Source organism: Elephantulus edwardii, unplaced genomic scaffold, assembly GCF_000299155.1.
Source record: "Elephantulus edwardii isolate Elephantulus edwardi_28Jun2011 unplaced genomic scaffold, EleEdw1.0 scaffold00108, whole genome shotgun sequence".
In the NCBI taxonomy this organism is placed as follows: domain Eukaryota; kingdom Metazoa; phylum Chordata; class Mammalia; order Macroscelidea; family Macroscelididae; genus Elephantulus; species Elephantulus edwardii.
In genome coordinates this window covers 8,134,104-8,150,501 of record NW_006399858.1, presented here as the reverse complement: position 1 = coordinate 8,150,501, position 16,398 = coordinate 8,134,104, and the positions used below count along the sequence as shown (strand labels likewise).

At 45.5% G+C, this 16,398-nt stretch overlaps 1 protein-coding gene and 1 pseudogene across 1 annotated transcript in view; one reads left to right on the top strand and one right to left on the bottom strand.

The window, feature by feature from the left end:
• The first annotated feature begins 564 nt into the window (after positions 1-564).
• PCSK5 (proprotein convertase subtilisin/kexin type 5) overlaps positions 565-16,398 on the top strand; it is a 413,061-nt gene continuing 397,227 nt past the window's right edge. The window contains exon 1 of the mRNA XM_006891991.1: positions 565-1,290. Within this exon, the coding sequence (XP_006892053.1) occupies positions 1,099-1,290 (192 nt within the window). The 5' untranslated portion in view covers positions 565-1,098. The remainder of the gene's footprint in view (positions 1,291-16,398) is intronic.
• LOC102874605 lies at positions 9,251-9,926 on the bottom strand (annotated as a pseudogene).

Here is a 16,398-nt window from a genome sequence, read left to right as displayed (position 1 = left end):
ACTCCCGTGGCGCGGGGGCAAAGTGAGCGCCGCACTCGGCTCTGCAGCCTCTGCTGGCTTGTGTAAGAATCGAGGCGCTGCCGGGTCCCGTAGTAAGTAGTAGCTTCTTCTGCGAGCAATATGTGTAAAATAAACAGTTGCTGAAAAGCATAAAGAATTAATGAAGTGAAAATCTCCGGTTATTTGTTTGGCAATTGACATGCAAGTGACCTCTCAAATACTTGTTGTTTAAAGACGTTCAGAGCAAGGATGAATGGATCTCTAAGCCCTTAGCCTCAGCGTGTGAATCTTTGGGTCTTCTTGGACAAGAAGGTAAATTACTACCAATTTAGCCTCAGGGAAGAGAAGGAGGTGAAGTCACAACCCGAAGGCTCTACTGAAAATCTCTCTGGGCGGCCCAAGACTCCAGAGGTGAAGTGCTGAGGAGAGTGCGGCGCTAGGACCCGGCAGGCGCCTGGCTGGGCCGCGCTCGGGCGGGCGGAGGAGGGAGGAGGGAAGAAGGCGGAGGGAGGAGGAGGAGGAGGGAGGTGGGAAAGGAGGGGTGTCGAGGGGGCGGGGGGAGTCATTTATGCAGAGCAGGCGCTGCTGCCATTGCCGCTCACACTCCCAGCGCGCCGCTCGGAGCCGGAGGGAGCTCCGGGAGCTAGTGAGCGCGCGCTCCAGCCTTGGCGAGCAGAGGGGGTGCCCGGTCGGCTCGCACCGCCCCCATCGGCCGCCTCCGCCGCGCTCCGGGGCCTGGGGAGGAGCGAGGGCGAATCCTCGAGTGCCCCAGCCGAGCGGCGAGCTCCAACTGCGGGAGGGCGCCCGCCCCATTCGGCGGCCCCTGCGCACGAGCCGAGGAGCGCACTCCGCCCGCCTCGCCGGCCGCGGAGCGCAGAGCACCGGTCCCGCAGCCCCGGGGATGGTCTAGGGGCCAGCGCGAGGCTCGCTGCGGCTCTCAGCTCGCCGCCGCCCGCTGCTAGCCCGAGTCTGTGAGCCGCCGCGGCCGGGGGCTGCGCGCTTGGGCGGCCCAGGCCGGAGAAGTTAGTTGTGCGCGCGGCTGAGTGCGCGGAGCGAGCGGAGAGGGACGAGCCCGGGAGGCGGCGAGGCGCCGGGGCCATGGGCTGGGGAAGCCGCGGCGGCGGCCCGGTCCGGCGGGACCTGCTGTGCGTGCTGGCGCTGCTTGGGGGCTGCCTGCTTCCCCTTTGCCGGACGCGCGTTTACACCAACCACTGGGCGGTCAAGATCGCCGGCGGCTTCCCGGAGGCCAACCGCATTGCCAGCAAGTACGGATTCATCAATATAGGACAGGTAACGACCGGCGGGCGCGGCCCCCGGCCCTGGAAGTTCCCGCACTTCTGGCCCCCTATCCAAGGGCCCTCCCCTTCCAGATGTGCTTTTGCAGCTGTTGCCCGAACTCGTGGGCGCCGCGCGCGCGTTCTCTGCCACCCAAACACAAACATTCACTCTTGCCAAAGTAGCCGGGTTTGGGCTTTTGTTTATTTATTTGCTTATTGCTTGCCGCGCGGGGACAAGGTAGGGTCCCGCGTGGCGAGCAATATAGAAATAAATTGGCGTTGTGCCTGCCCCTTAATTGTCCCAGACTCGACCTGGGACCTTTTGGCCTGCAAAGACCAGGAGCACCAGAATCCGGAGGAAAAGTCTCTGCGGGTGGCCGTGACGAGAGGGGCTGACGGATAAGTTCTTTTTAGGGATCCAGGAGTGAGCCCACCGGACTTGGGGGGCTCTGGGGCACCAGGGCTAGGCTGGAAACATTCTCCTTTCCTCCTGAATTTAGCCCAGCAAGAAGTTTCGTGTTCTTGGGCAATAGAACCGCGGGGACTGGAGCTGGCGGGGAGGCCAGTAGTGTCCGATCTGGCCTCAGCGCAGATTTAGGGGTGAGACCCCCAGCTTCCTCGCCTACCAAGCAACACACTCATGTGGATGGGGATTTCGGAAGGGGGTAGTTAGCAAGAGGTGGGAGACTTCTGAGCTCCTGCTGTTGGCGGGGGCAGGGCGCGGGGGGGGGGAACGGACAGTGACGGGACAGCAAGTCCTAGCAGGGACGTGTGGGTCCGAGTGCCCGCCAGTTGAGGACGCACATTTTTGTGGGGTGCCATTCGAGGGCTCTCCAGAGAGCTGCCTTTTTGGAGTGGGAAATGCCAATAGATAGAAATGATGCTAGGGCAGTCATTGGAAGCAGAGCAAGTTGGAGGTACCCGTGGACATTTTTCATCTCTCCCTGAATTCGGCACCCCTTCACTCCTCCAGAAATGGAATGTGCAGTGGACTGTGCAAGGGGGCTCAGGAAGTGACCCCCACTCTTACATGCCTCCGTTACGTCCCTTCCACGCTGGCCAAGCTGGAGCTGGCTAGACTGGAGCAAAGCCCCGCTGGAGTGGGAGGTGAGGATGGTGGCTGGGTGTCCTCGCAGCATGCGCTCCCCCGGGACCGCCGTGTGCGCACTCTGCGCGCGCCCTGCCGGGTGCAGGGAGAGGAAGGAGCCGCCGGGTGCCGCTGGAGCTGGAGAGCTCTGTTGCGTTCTGATTAGATGTTGTTGCGCTCTACAACCAGAAACTCGAGTCTAGTAGCCCCGGTTCCCGAGAAGCGCGGGAACCTCCCACCTCTCCAAGCCCTCCTCTGCCCATCCAGCAGACGAGGCACCCAGAGAGGGAGCAGAGTTGCTAAGGCTGTATCTGCCAAGGTGGCGGTGTTACTGGTGAGGGTTGAGGCGACAGGAGCGCTTTTCCCCAGCACAGAGGGAGGGAAGGCGGGCATGATCTAGAGGAGCCAGGTCTGTGAACAGTTAAGAAGAGGGCAGTGGCCATTGTCAGTATTTTCTTCCCCAAGGAAAGAAGTAAGGGTAAAGATTTTCTTTATTACGGGAGTTTACGGGAGTGCTTGCCGTCAGCCGAAGGAGTATTTTCTAATGGCTGCTTGTTGTGTTGTGGATGGCCAAGTGGGAAACCCGCTCATAGCGGACCCTCTAGCGGGTTTTCAGAGGCAGTAAATCATACCGCAGAGCTGGTGGTGAATTCAAACCACGTGGCTTTGGGTTGTCAGCACAACTCCTTACCTTTAAGCTCCTAATGGCTTGTTAGGAGTCAGAAACTAAACCTTTCCCATTGTCATAGGATAGATTCCAAATAACAGCTAACCTATAGCTTAGAGGGTTTTTAAGGCTGTATAAATCCTTAAGGAGGAAAAATACCTAGTGGATCTGAGCCCCTAACCTCAGTGCATCACTTGAGCCGGGGGCATCAGTCTCTCTAAACCTGAGGTTGTTGTGATCTTGAAGTTGGACCAGTGCCAGACATATTTGGAGGAATAAGTTCTTGAGCTTACTTGATTCCCTTTCTTGTTCCTCAAACTAACCTTAATTTGTGGCTTTTGCTTCACATACAGCAGGACAGTGGCAAGGCTCTGAGTCAGAGGTGGGATTCTTTGGTCCAGGCTCACTGCCCAGTGGATCTAGCTTTTTAGGAAATCCTTCCCTACTTGTTTGAAATGGGAGTATTGAAAAAAAAAAAGTTCCCTTTTCCCTGAATTCTGAGTTGGTGGCTCATTTCCTCTATAGATCAAAGGAGTGTAACCCTATTTTAAGTATTGAGGGTGGTAAATTCAGTTCACACCTGCAATATCATTGCACTGTAAGGGCCAAATGTATTTCTCATTCATCCTTTTATTGCTCTGACCTTTTAACACTTTAGACATCCTTTTGTTATTCTTTTCTTTCCATCAATAAACCAACTAAGTCTGGAAACTAATTTGCAAGTGTTGTGGCTCCAAAGACTGTTTTCACTCTTTTGGTGGTGGGTGGGGGTGGTGGTGGGTGTCCCACCTCATATGTCACCAGTGGAAACGGAGACCTTGTGTTATTTCTGAAGTCATTATAATACCCTGCCAGTGTTTATGAGATGTACAGAATTTGAGGCAGATTTTCACATGAAAGAGACCACTTTGACCATCTACTTAGTATAGTGACACAATGTTTTGTATATCATCTTAGCACTTGACTGTCACTATAGATGAAGTTTCTGACCTGCAGATTTTTACAGAAAAGTAAGTATAGGTGTGCCTTTTCTGTGCATGCCATGAAATGTTCAGAATAATGCAAGAAGCAAGTAATCAAGTCAGGCTTTATTTCCTAGGAAGGAACCATGAAGAGGTTTATCTTTTTGTTTAGTTTTGGTTTTGCCTCTGGTTATAAATATATTATGTTTGGGTCTCACAAAGTGTTTGCTTTGGAAACAGTTATGTCTTGAAATTTACAAATGATAGATACCTAACCATAATGATGAGTGGTTGTTATATTAATTAGTGCCATTTTTGTGGTTTGTCTCTTGTCTCTTTCACCTGTTAGCACTGACTATATGCACTTTTAAAATTTTTTATTTTTTGTGTGTACTGTCAAATCGGATCTGACTGGTGCAGGAGATTGCCCCTCCTCCAGCAGAACATCTGTTGGTTTCGAACCACCTCTGGGATTGCAGTGCAGCTTCTTGCCACTAGGCCACCAGAGCTCCTTAACTATATACACTTTTAATGTTCTTTGGCCAGCTTCTCTGTAATAATGTACATACTGTTTGTTGTGTTTTTTTTAAATTTTATTTTATAGTAGTTTGTGTTTCATTGTGTTTCACACTATTCTTCATTCACATTTTATTTCATACAATCATTCCCATGCATTGTGTTTTATAAAATTAATCACCGTTGGACCTTGCCTGTCATTACCCAATCTTTTCAGGTCCCTGCTGGGACCTTCACCTGCTTCTTCTGCCCACCAAATTATGCAACCTGGTGGTTTCGCCACTACTCATCCTCATTACTCTGCTTCCATCCATCCTTGTGTCCCTATCGATGTTTTGCTAGTTGTCCTTTTATTTCTACAATTATGGTTTTATTAAGTGTTTACCCTTATGAGACTGAGTTAGCTCACCCTGCATGATGCTCTAGAGTCTTTCCCAAGTTACATAGTGTTTTTCGAAATTGTTGCTCCTGCATGCTACATAGTATTCCATTGTGTGAATGTGCCATAACTTCTCAATCCATTTGGTTGTGGTTGGACATTTGGGCTGTTTCTGTGTTCTTGCACTGGTGAATAACACTGTGCATGCTGTTTGACTCACACAGAGAGCCCTTCTCACTAATCCTGTCTTCTGACCCTTCATGCTATCTGTCTCTTGGTTAGAACACTGTCTCATTGCTTTCAAGTCAGAACCTGCTCATAGCTGAGCCTCCAGCAGGTTTTGAGAAGCTGTAAATCACACAGGAGGATACTGCCTATCTTTTTCCTGTGGAGCAGTTGGTAGATTAAAACTGAATAATGCCTTTGGCCTGGCATTGCAACTTCTTACCCACCAGAGTTCCTCGGTTAGAGGATAGGAATGACAGAAAGGTGCAAGACCTGACCGACTGACAGTTGTGAATTTGTGTTTGCATTACATCTTTTGCAATCTAGAAGAAAGTAAAAAGGTCTCCTGTAAAGAGAGTAATATGTAATAGCTGTATTCATCTTTCTGTCGGTTGCTGATCCTTGAGTCTGTCTCCCGGGTAGCAGAAATCCCTTCCCAGACTATACAGTGTTTGACCATGGAAGTTATCTTGTTTAAGAAGATTTAAACAAGATGCCAGAAGGATACAGCTGGTTGCAAGCAATACTGGGGGAATATTTAACCTGGAACCCTTATTGCAAGCATTCCAATCTATGTAATAACTGAACTTGAGCAGAGCCCTGGTTCCTTCATCTGTAACATGATGAATCTCCAAATAATACAGTGAGCTCACTGCATCACTTATCACATAGTTAGACTTACAGAGGAAGGTTTGTTGGATTCAAGTCTCCAGGAGGCTGAGTCACGTTTTATTTAGATATGGGAGACACACAGTTTTAAAATGCTATAATGTAAAATAGGAAGATAAGGAAAGTGATCTTTGATAACTGAGCTAGTTGAGCCAAAAGACTGGAGAAATGTTTTCCTCATCTTAGCTAACAACTTAAAATAGTTGTATGTTGAATGCAAAACTAATTATAACTAATTTCCCAAGCAGCGCTCGCCTCCCATGTTGATCCTGCTGTAGAACATTAAATATTAGGAGATAAACTTGAAGTGGGGGAGTGAGAAGAAATCTTTTTGGAGACTATTTATTTTAGAAGACATCTTTCCTTGTTCTCAGAATACCTTGCTAGATTTTGCTAAATCAAGTTCAGATTTTTTTTTGTGATTTTAACAAAAGTGTATCGAAAAGGTGGATTTTCATTCATTCATTGTTGCATATTTTCCTCCCTACCTCCCCAGTTCACCCTTTACAAAAAAAATTGTTGCATAAAGGTTCAAATTTTTTATTTTGTTTAGTTCTGAATTAAATGTCATAGGGAAAGTTAGAGGTACATTTTCCAAATCTCTAGGAAGAGTTTCTTTAGCTGGAAGAACTGAGGGCCTTGCATTCTACACAGAAGGTTTTGACCTGTGAGTAATTGAGAGATGCTTGAAATGGGTGAGGAGGAGGGAACGGGTGCTGGCTGCCTGTGGGTGGCATTTGGAATAGGGGCTATGGCACACACAGGCCTGCCCAGTTCTCTCTAGCAGCAGACATGTGGCACCATGGACCCTGGATCACAATACTGCTCCTTAGTCCAAATGATGCTTAAGAACTTAACTGGCAACTCAAGGGTTGGTGGTTCGCTAGTCTGATGACAGTGGACTGCGCTTCCTGATACTTTTCCAAGTTTGTAAATAGAAAAGTAAGTTGATTTAGAAGTCCCAGCCTGGTCCCTGTGGGATGATTTGGATTTGTACAGAGCAGCTCTTTAAACCAAGTGCTCCTCTCAGCTGACCACTCTCAAATGTGTCCTATGTGTCTTATCACAAAGGAAGTTGGTGAGAGATTAAAGACTCTTTTACTGGAATTAAAGAATCCTTTACTGTGAAAGCCCTTTGGCGTGCTTGTCCTCATGGCAACAGTTTTGCTTTAACTCCGTAGACCTGTATATGCCATGAAGAATGTTGAGGGCCTGTTTGCAATGAAAAACCTAAATTTTCTTAGTTCAAAGGCAGCTAAATTTGCCTATCACTATCTTTCAAGGGCTTGTAGCCAGGGAAGTAGTGTAGGGTCCTGGTAAAGCTTCCAGCTGTGTCTGAGTCTGAGTCTTTGGCTGAAAGAGGGAATTCTGACTTCAGCAGAATCTCAGGGCAGGGAAGGGTATTTGAGTTGTAGAAAGGTTCTAGATTTTTCCTGAGCTTCTGATATCTACAGGCATGGTTCTTCCTTGAAACTTTAAACCTGGCTGGTGAAAATGAATACTGATGGACAGGTGCCAGGGCCTGCAAAAGTCATAGCAACCCTAACATACGGATTTGGGCCTTGCTTTGTCCTGCGCCATCCTCACAGCCTCTGCCCTGCTCTGGCCCATGGCACAGACAGTAGGTCAGACCATTTCATTGAGGGTCATCCCCTCTTTTGTAGACTCATGATGACAGCATGATCACAAGTAGACATTTTATCTTTTATTTAAAAAGAAATTATATATTATACTGTTTATATGTTATATACATTTAGTTTTTAAATTTATTATTCTAATAAAATATGACTTGAAATACATGTGTTTTATCTCTTCTTAGAGACATCATTTTGACTGAAGTAACACATCATTCTCTCTCGTCTTAGTGGATTGCATCTCTACCTTTACCTCTGTCTCTAAGGATACCAAAGAAGAACAGTGCATGCCAATAAACTCTTTACTTTTAGATTAAAAATCCAGGTTATATTGCTTCAGTAACACTAACTACTAAATAATAAAGAGTTTATTGGTTTAAATAGATTTCACTTACAACTGCTCTAATGTGTAGTTCTAAAAACAGAAAACAGAAACTTTTTACAACCATACCTTACCTTATTTGCATGTTCTTCATGGAAAAATCCTTCCCTAGCTGAGATGGGTAGAAGGCTGTTCCTCATCTTTATCTTATTTAATTTAGGCATTCATTTATCTTGTTACAGAATACTGATGAGTTTGGACACCGGGATGTTATCCTTAAACCACATAGAGGTGTATATGGTATCCTCTGGTGATACCATGTTTTACTTTTCTCAATGTAGTGAATTCTGAAACACATGTAGAGTCAGTAATTTCAGAAGAGTGGTAATGAGCTTGTCCCGCTGGAAAGCCAGAAGTAGTGCTGGTCTTGGGCATCTCTCCATTTATCAGTATTCGTTTCACTTTTAGGCAGGCCCTCTCTCCATGGCAGCAAGTCAGTCCTCCAAAACGTAAATCTTTTTTCCAGTTTTAAGAAAGGAATTTATTTGCTGATCCCTAAAAAGCAAAACTCAGAAAATAGTCATCCACTGCTAGAGAGTTCTATAGTAAACATCTTCCATCTCTTCCCCTTTCCCAGAAGGTGCTCTTAACGTACAGAAATACTGTGTGAAAGGCACGTGGCACTCGTCATACTGCTCAAACCTCCTTTGCAGATAAGGGGAGTCTTTTCTGTAGCCTCCCAACTTTGACAGAATTTATCACAGAAAATTTATTATAAAAAAAATGTTTAGTTTGCTCTTCCCTTCCAGGCTGTACTGGGAAAGTACAGGGTTGAAACTATATTGTCTTCCAGTTCTGCAGGTGGTGGCACTCTGGTGGCACACTCTGTAGAGAGCTGGACTGCTAACCCAAAGGTAGTGCCTCTCTGGTGGTTCAAATCCACCGTCGGCTCCAAGAGAGAAAGGTGGGCAATCTCTTCGTGGAGGGTCGGCTATGAGTTGTTTCTGACTTGATGGCAATGGATTTTTGAAAGTAAAAATGCTAAATATTGAAGAATATTCAGGCTACTCAAGTTTTGGGATATATACTTAAGATATTTACAGAGGAAGTTGAACGTCACTCTTACTCCCCAAAATGGATAATGGAGGAGAGGCTTTTGATTAAATTGGCTAAAAAACTTGACAGTCATTCTATCATGAAGGCAGACTTTTCTACCATGAACTGACAGTGAACAGTTGATCACAAACCCAATGAGATCCAATGAGATATAAGTCCAATATAGGTACAGTGTTCTGATACTTGAATGGAACAGAAGGCTGGTAAAGGCACAGAGTAAAGAATCCTAAGAAATGTTGAGTGTCATTTTCATTTAATAAGCAGTAGTAGAGCCACCTAAAGACCTTGGCTATGATCACACTAGGAAGTTTTCTGGAATTGCTGTAGGAACACATGATTGGCAGCTGGCGCCCCCTGGCTCACTCGCTAAGTGAGCCGCTCCAGCACCACACAGACTCAAGGCTGGGGAGTGTAGCGGAGGTATTTCTTGCCAGATGGGAGCTCTTTGGTGAAGACTCCTTTAGGGAAAAGTTTTTTGGCTTCCTCTTCAGGGATGGTTGGAAGGACCATCACATTATCTCCATCCTTCCAATCGACTGGGGTAGCAACCTTCTTTTCTGCTGTCAGCTGGAGAGAGATAACTACTCTGAGAATCTCATCAAAATTCCTTCCAGTGGTAGCTGGGTAGAGGATAGACAGCTTCAGTTTCTTGTCAGGACCAAAAAATAAACACCACACGAGCTGTCACTGGCATGCCCTTTTCATCCTTCTCTGCTGGGTCCAACATGCTCAAGAGGATGGCAAGGTCCCGATTCTTGTCATCAATGATGGGAAAAGGTAATTTTTCAGTGGGCTCCTCGCAATTGTACGCGTTGATATCCTTACTCCAGGCAAGATGGTCTTCAACACTATCTATTGAAAGGGCAATCAATTTAACATTCCTCTTGGCAAATTCTGGTGCTAGCTTTGCAGCTCTGCCAAGCTCCGTGGTGCAAACTGGAGTAAAATCTCGAGGGTGAGAGAAAAGAATGCCCCATGAGTTTCCAAGATAATCGTGGAAATGGATGCGGCCGATGGTGGTATTGGCCTCAAAGTTGGGGGCCTCGTCGCCAAGAAGCAAACCTCCAGGCATGGTGGCAGGAGATACGCAGCGGACCAGAGGCGGCGCTGGAGGCAGCAGCCCACAAGAGCCGGGAAATATGTGGGCCAAAACGTAAATCTTTAGCATATGTTTACCACTCTTGGAAAAGTTCCTCTCACCCACTTAGCCCTTATTAAATGACATATTCAATCCTGGACCAATATCTTTGTTCACCGTGTGGCTGTATTTCATTGGGTTGATGTAAGTCACATGTCCACCCTTGAAGAAGGGAGATGATGACCTTTGGAGATAAGTCATCAGCTAGTTATTATGTGCCATCGAGTTGAATGTGACTTATAGTAACTCTAAGAAAAACAAGTCTGAGCCTCATCCTATCCTGTGCCTTCCTCACAATCTCTGACACGCTTAAAGCAATTGCTGCAGTCACCATGCCAATCCACCTGGTTGAGGGTCTTCCTCCCTTTTGCTGACTCTCTACCTTTCCAGGCATGATGGCTCTCTCCAAAGACTAACCTCTTCTGCTTAAATTATGTGATATGAAGCTTCATGATCTTTGCTTCCAAGGAATACTCTGGGTTCATCTTCTCCAAGACATACCTGTTTGTTCTTTTGGCAGTCCGTGGGGTATTCAGTACTCTTCTCTAACAGCTCAAAGGCATCAGCTCTTCTTCAGTCATCCTTGTTCATTGTCAAGCACTCAGCAGCATAGTAAGTGATTGAAGAGACCATGGGCTGAATTACGTGCACCTTCTGAAACTAGCATCATTGCTCCTCAAGAATTGGGAGAGGTCCCTGACTGCAACCTTTGCCAGTACAGTACATTTCCTGATGTCTTGATGGCTGGTACCAAGTATAGAGGAAGGACAAAACACAAAAAGAAAGTGGGATTGTTTTTGTATGTCCTTGAGTCACTTCTGACTCCATGCCCCTATAAATGAGAGTAGAACTAACTATACCAGAGGGTTTCCTGTGTAGTGCTGGAGGCCTGGTGGACAGGGATTGTATTGCCAAGCCAAAGACAGGTGGTTGCAAATTCACCAGCTACTCTGTGGAAGATAGATGGGCCATTCCCTCCTGAGTGATTTACTGCCTCGGAAAACCCACTGGAGGGTTAGCTCCATTCTTTAGAGGGGGAAATTTACTTACTAGTTCTTTTTTCCTATCCAGTGTTAAAACATTAAACACCGCCACCCTTAGAAAAATGCATTGTGTTACCAAAAAGGGGAAAAAAAGATATGGGTCAAGAAGGCAAAACAAAACCAGATCACATTCAAGATAATGCTCAGACATGTGAGCATTATAATGTAGTTTCAGTGAATGTCTTTGAGGAGAGAACAATAACTAAACGTGAGCGTGCTTGTGAACGATGCCCGATATTCTCTGCTTTCAAGGAGTGGGGCCATTTTCACCTGTAACTATTGTCTTTCAGTAGTTCCAACTTGAGGACAAGGCATTTTGAATTGAGTTATTTTTCTCAGCAAGGGAGGGAGCTCTGGTGGCTTAGACCATGGAGCGTTGAGCTGCAAACCCAAAGAACACACAGGCTGCGTGGTGACTCCAGTTTGCCAGCAGCTGCAAGGCAGAAGGATGGGCAGTTTTCTGCCTTGTGATTTATGGCTTCAGAAACCCACAGGAGGGTCAGCTTTGAGTTGGTTTCTACTCTACAGCAGTAAATGAGTGAGTAAGTGAGTGAGTGTGCCTCAGGCGATTGAGCTCTGCTGGAAGTGCTGGAACTTGGACCACTTCTGTGCCTGAGGACGATGGGCGTCTCCTATTAAGAATTATTGCCTTAGCAGTTTTGTCACTTCCTCAAAAAGCTGAATATAGAAATCCCATGACCCAGGTATTCTACTCCTTGGAGTATACCCTGAGCAAATGAGAACTGAGGCACAAACTGAGATTTGTACGTCAATGATAATAGCAGCATTATTCACCATGAAAACAACCCAAATGTCCAACCACAAACGAATGGATTGAGAAATTATGGTACATTCACACAATGGAATACTATGCAGCACACAGGAGCAATGATTTTGTAAATTATTACCTAACTTGGGAGGGACTGGAGAGCATTATGCTGAGTGAACTAACTCAGTCCCACAAGGATAAATATTATATAAAACCATTACTGTAGAATGAATATAAAGATCCAAGAGCGGTGGGAGAGGGTAGAAGCACAGGGATGAGTATTACAGGAGGAGATGGGATTAATCATGGGGTTGTACAATTTGATGGGGGCGGGGTGAGGGAAATGGAAAGAATTTATTCTTAAAAACAATGTATTATAAACTAGTAGAAAATGAAAAAAAAATAATTTTGCCTTTGAAACCTTCTGGGGTAGTTCTCTGGCTGGCAGGGTCATTATGAGTTGGATTCTACTTGATGACAGTGGGTTTGGTTGGTTCTGAATGGAGGGATGGGTATGGAACAGTGTGTTATGTGCTTTTACTTGGAGGCTGTCCTCTGGAGCAATGCACATCGGCCGGAAGGAGCAGAGAGAGAGACTGCCACATTAGCAGAGGTTACTGGTGATGAAAATAGAAGCAGGGAGAATGAAAAGGGAATTGATATTATAGCTATAGATTCAAGAAGGTTTAGTAGTGGGAGATGAGAAGGAAAGAGAACTTAAGAAATGACTGCCAAGTTTTATAGCCTTGGGACGTGGAGAACAGGAAACTCATTTGTAGGATTAGAAACAGTTTGGGGACCAACTAGAAAGGTTGGCTATATAGTTTTGTTTGTAGACAGAAGAGCAGGCTGAGTGGAAATATTCAGTAGGTAGAAGAGAACTTAGAGTTTAGAAGAATGAGAGAATGACACCTGACCGCTGTCTGCAAATCAGTGTAGGGTGCGGTGGCTGGGACTGCAGAGAGATGAGACATGAAGAGAGAGGAGTGCGTGTAGTCAAAGCTGAAAGAGTGCCTCCTCTTAGGAAGAGTGAACAAAAGACAGGAAGCCACGAAGATGCTGTCAGAAAAGGATCCCCTCTCCAGAGAGGGTGCAAGAAAAGAAAGGTTGCAGAGAGAACCCTGGAGGATGAAGACTGAAACACGGCTTTAGAATTTGGCAACACATTTGGCAGCACTCTTAGAGCTCCATTGAATAAAGGAGTGGAAGTTCCAGTTGTGAGCAGTAAATGAAGTGAGGACAGAAGTTGACTGAAAGAAAGGGATGATGGAATTGAGAGAGTGTCACAGCATTAAAGGGACACCTGGCAGGGTTGCTAGTTGCTATCAGTTTGATTCCTCCTTATGCATTACACAGTAGACCTGCTCATGGTTTTCTTGGCTGTCATCTTAACAGAAGTCGCTTGTCATATCTTCTGTCATGTTTCTGAGTGGATTCAAGTAGTCAGGCCTTAGATAAGCAGATGAGTGCTACCCGTTTGCACTGTTCTTGGAGAGAGTCTTGCATTCACATGTAGGAGAGGAAAAGTTAAAGGGGCTCTTGGAAAAGGGGCAGCATGATGGGAACCAAGTAAGTGTAAGAACTGAGGGCCTCTCCCTCTCCAGATCAGAGCTAGCTCTTCTTTCTGTGTGTATGCTGCTTGCTTCATTTTCAGTAACATTAATTACATTATTAGGTTAGGGAAAGACAGTCATGTTTAGGGAAAACAATAAAGAGCAGGCTTTCAAAAGCCCATTGTTACCATTTGTTGTGTTTCTTTGCACATCTGCTCCTGTCTACATACCTTCTCTTTCTTGCCAAAATGCTGGGGTTTGAGAAAGTTCAGATCCTGTCTTCGTTTAGATTCTAACTGTGCTATTCTTTTGTTGGAGGAGTCTTCCTCAGCACTCGGTGCCTAAGTTTTCTCATCTGTGAAAGGGTATAATAATAATATTTACCCAATAGTTGTTTTCAAGTATAGTTCATACATGCAGAGTCATTAGAATAACAATTGGCATGTGCTGGATACTCAATGAATGTCAGTTGTTCTATCTTGAACATCCTTACTCAAGTGAAATGGTTTGCGTTTAACTTTATTTTTATAATTTTTTTCAATATGGAGCACCTCACAAATTTGCAAGTCATCCTTGTTTAGGGGCCATGCTAATCTTCTCTGTACCATTCCAGTTTTAATATATGTGCTGCCAAAGCAAACACTGCACTTGACTTTAAACCCGCAGGTTCGTGGTTTGAACCCACCCAACTGTGCTGGGGAGGAAAGGCCTAGTGATCTGTTTTTATAAAGACCCAGACAAGGAAGCACTGTAGAGCGTGTCTCTTCAGTAACATGTGGGGTTGTCATGCGTCAGAATTGACTAGATGGCAGAGAGGTGGTTTCTGTTACTTTTTTAACTAAGCTATATTTAAGGACTGCACCCTTCAGTATGGACTGAGGCTCAATGTCAAGAAGACAAAGATTCTCACCACTGGACCAATCGGTAGCATCAGGATGGATGGCGAAGAGATTGAGATTGTTCACTTCTTTATTTTTGTTGGCTCCCCGGTCAACCCTTTTTTTTTTTTTTTTTTTTTTATTCATTGCACATGCATTTTATTTGTTGTTGTTTGTTTATTTATTATTATTAAATTTCATTAGTTTTAATGAACATTTACAGAGATTTTGGGTTTTCATTCCTTCATTGTTGCACTGTTTTCTCTACCCTCCTCCCCAGTTCGTTCTTTCCCCCCCCTTGAATGTCTGTTTTAATTGTCCAATTGCCACAGTGCTTGTCAAACCAGTTCTGATTAATCTCCTTTGTCAGTGTGTCCTTTGACATTCCCTATCACCCCTCCCTGAGAGAGACTTCACCCTGATTCATAAGGAAAAGGGGATGGCGTATTCTCTTAGTTACTTCCTGCTGAAAAGGGATGTTGTGGGTTTCAGGGTGAAGATCTTCTCTCACTACTCTAAAGGGCCCCTTTGGCAGTAGGAAACACATAGACTATTATGGAGATTGATTTTGGAATTTAGATGCACTGTTATAAATTGTGCTTAGCCGTACATGTTCATATCCTTGAAGATGTATCATGGAAGTGTTGTAGCCTAGAAGACGGTCAACACTCTTGGCACCAGCAGCCAGGAAATAAAAAAACGTATTGCGATGGGAAAGTCTGCAGTTAGGGACCTCTCTAAAGTACGCAAGAGCAACGGTGTCTCTCTGGAGACTAAGGTGCATCTGATACAGGCCATGGTCTTTGCAATCACTTGTTATGCATCAGAGAGTGGGACAATGACTAGGGAGGATAGAAGGAGAATTGATGCCTTTGAGCTGTGGTGCTGGAGAAGAGAATTGAATGTGCCATGGACTGCCAAGAAAACAAACAGATCCATCCTAGAGAGGGTTTAACCAGGCTACTCCTTGGAGGCAAGGATTCTGGGGCTTCGTCTGACATACTTTGGACATGTTGTAAGGAGGGACTGGTCCCTGGAGAGGGACATCATGCTTGGTAGGGTGGAGGGACAGCGCAGGAGGGGAAGACCCTCTATGAGGTGGATTGATTCAGTGACTGTGGTAATCGGGATGGGTGTGTCAGAGGCAATGCGATTAGCACAGGATAGAGCAGGGTTTAGGGCTGTTGTACATAGGGTCGCTATCAGTCGCAAACGACTCGACGGCACATAACAAAAACAACAACAACAACAACAACAACAACATATTTTGATCTGTCAGATGTGATAATGGTTACCCATGATGGACAGTGTTTGGTGGAGCTCCTTGATTCAAACAAGCTTGGAAGCAGGAGTGGCATACACTTCCAAAATAGCTTGCCTCCAGAAACTGTGAACGTGTTCAGGTCTTTCATTCATAGGGTCACTATGAGTTGTCTATGACTCGATGACACTTAACAACAACATAATTGTATATATTGTTTTCATGTAATTATTTTACACATCTTTTATTCTCTGGCAAGTCTGAGTTTGAGAGAGAGATGCTGTGCTCATCCAGATTGTATGTATATTTGCATGTGTATAAATTACATGTGTGTGTTCTAGTACCTGGAGCTCTGTGGTTTAGTACACAGCATGTTGTCCTCCTCACCTTGGTACAGACTGTGTGTCTCTGATGGCTCCTCAGTAGAAAATCCCCACTCATTATGATTTACAGTCTTGGAAACCTAGTTGAGGGTCATTAAGGGTTGGAACCAACTTGACAGTAGTGAGTGACTTGTATCTGTTCATTTGTTTTTTTTTTAATTCACTATCTGGTAGATTACTAGGGAGATCTGATGCTATAGTCTCTATATAGTCCCGCTGCTAATCCGAAGTGTGGCACCTCTGGCAATTCACTGGCCATTTGTGGGAGAAAGGTACGCAGTTTCCAGCTTTTGAAATCCTGCTGAAAGGTCAGCTATGAGTCGGTTCCAAGTGGATAACAGTGAGTTTGAGGGTTTTTTTGAGAATACCTGATGAGTTCCTCATGAACAAGTTGATAGCATCTAGTACAGGGGTTGTGCCATAGGGAAACACAGTGGGCACTTGGGAGGGGAAGCACTGGTGGCTCAGGTGCAGAGGAGCATGTTTGGAAAGCAAGAGCACCTTTGGTCCTCTGAGACT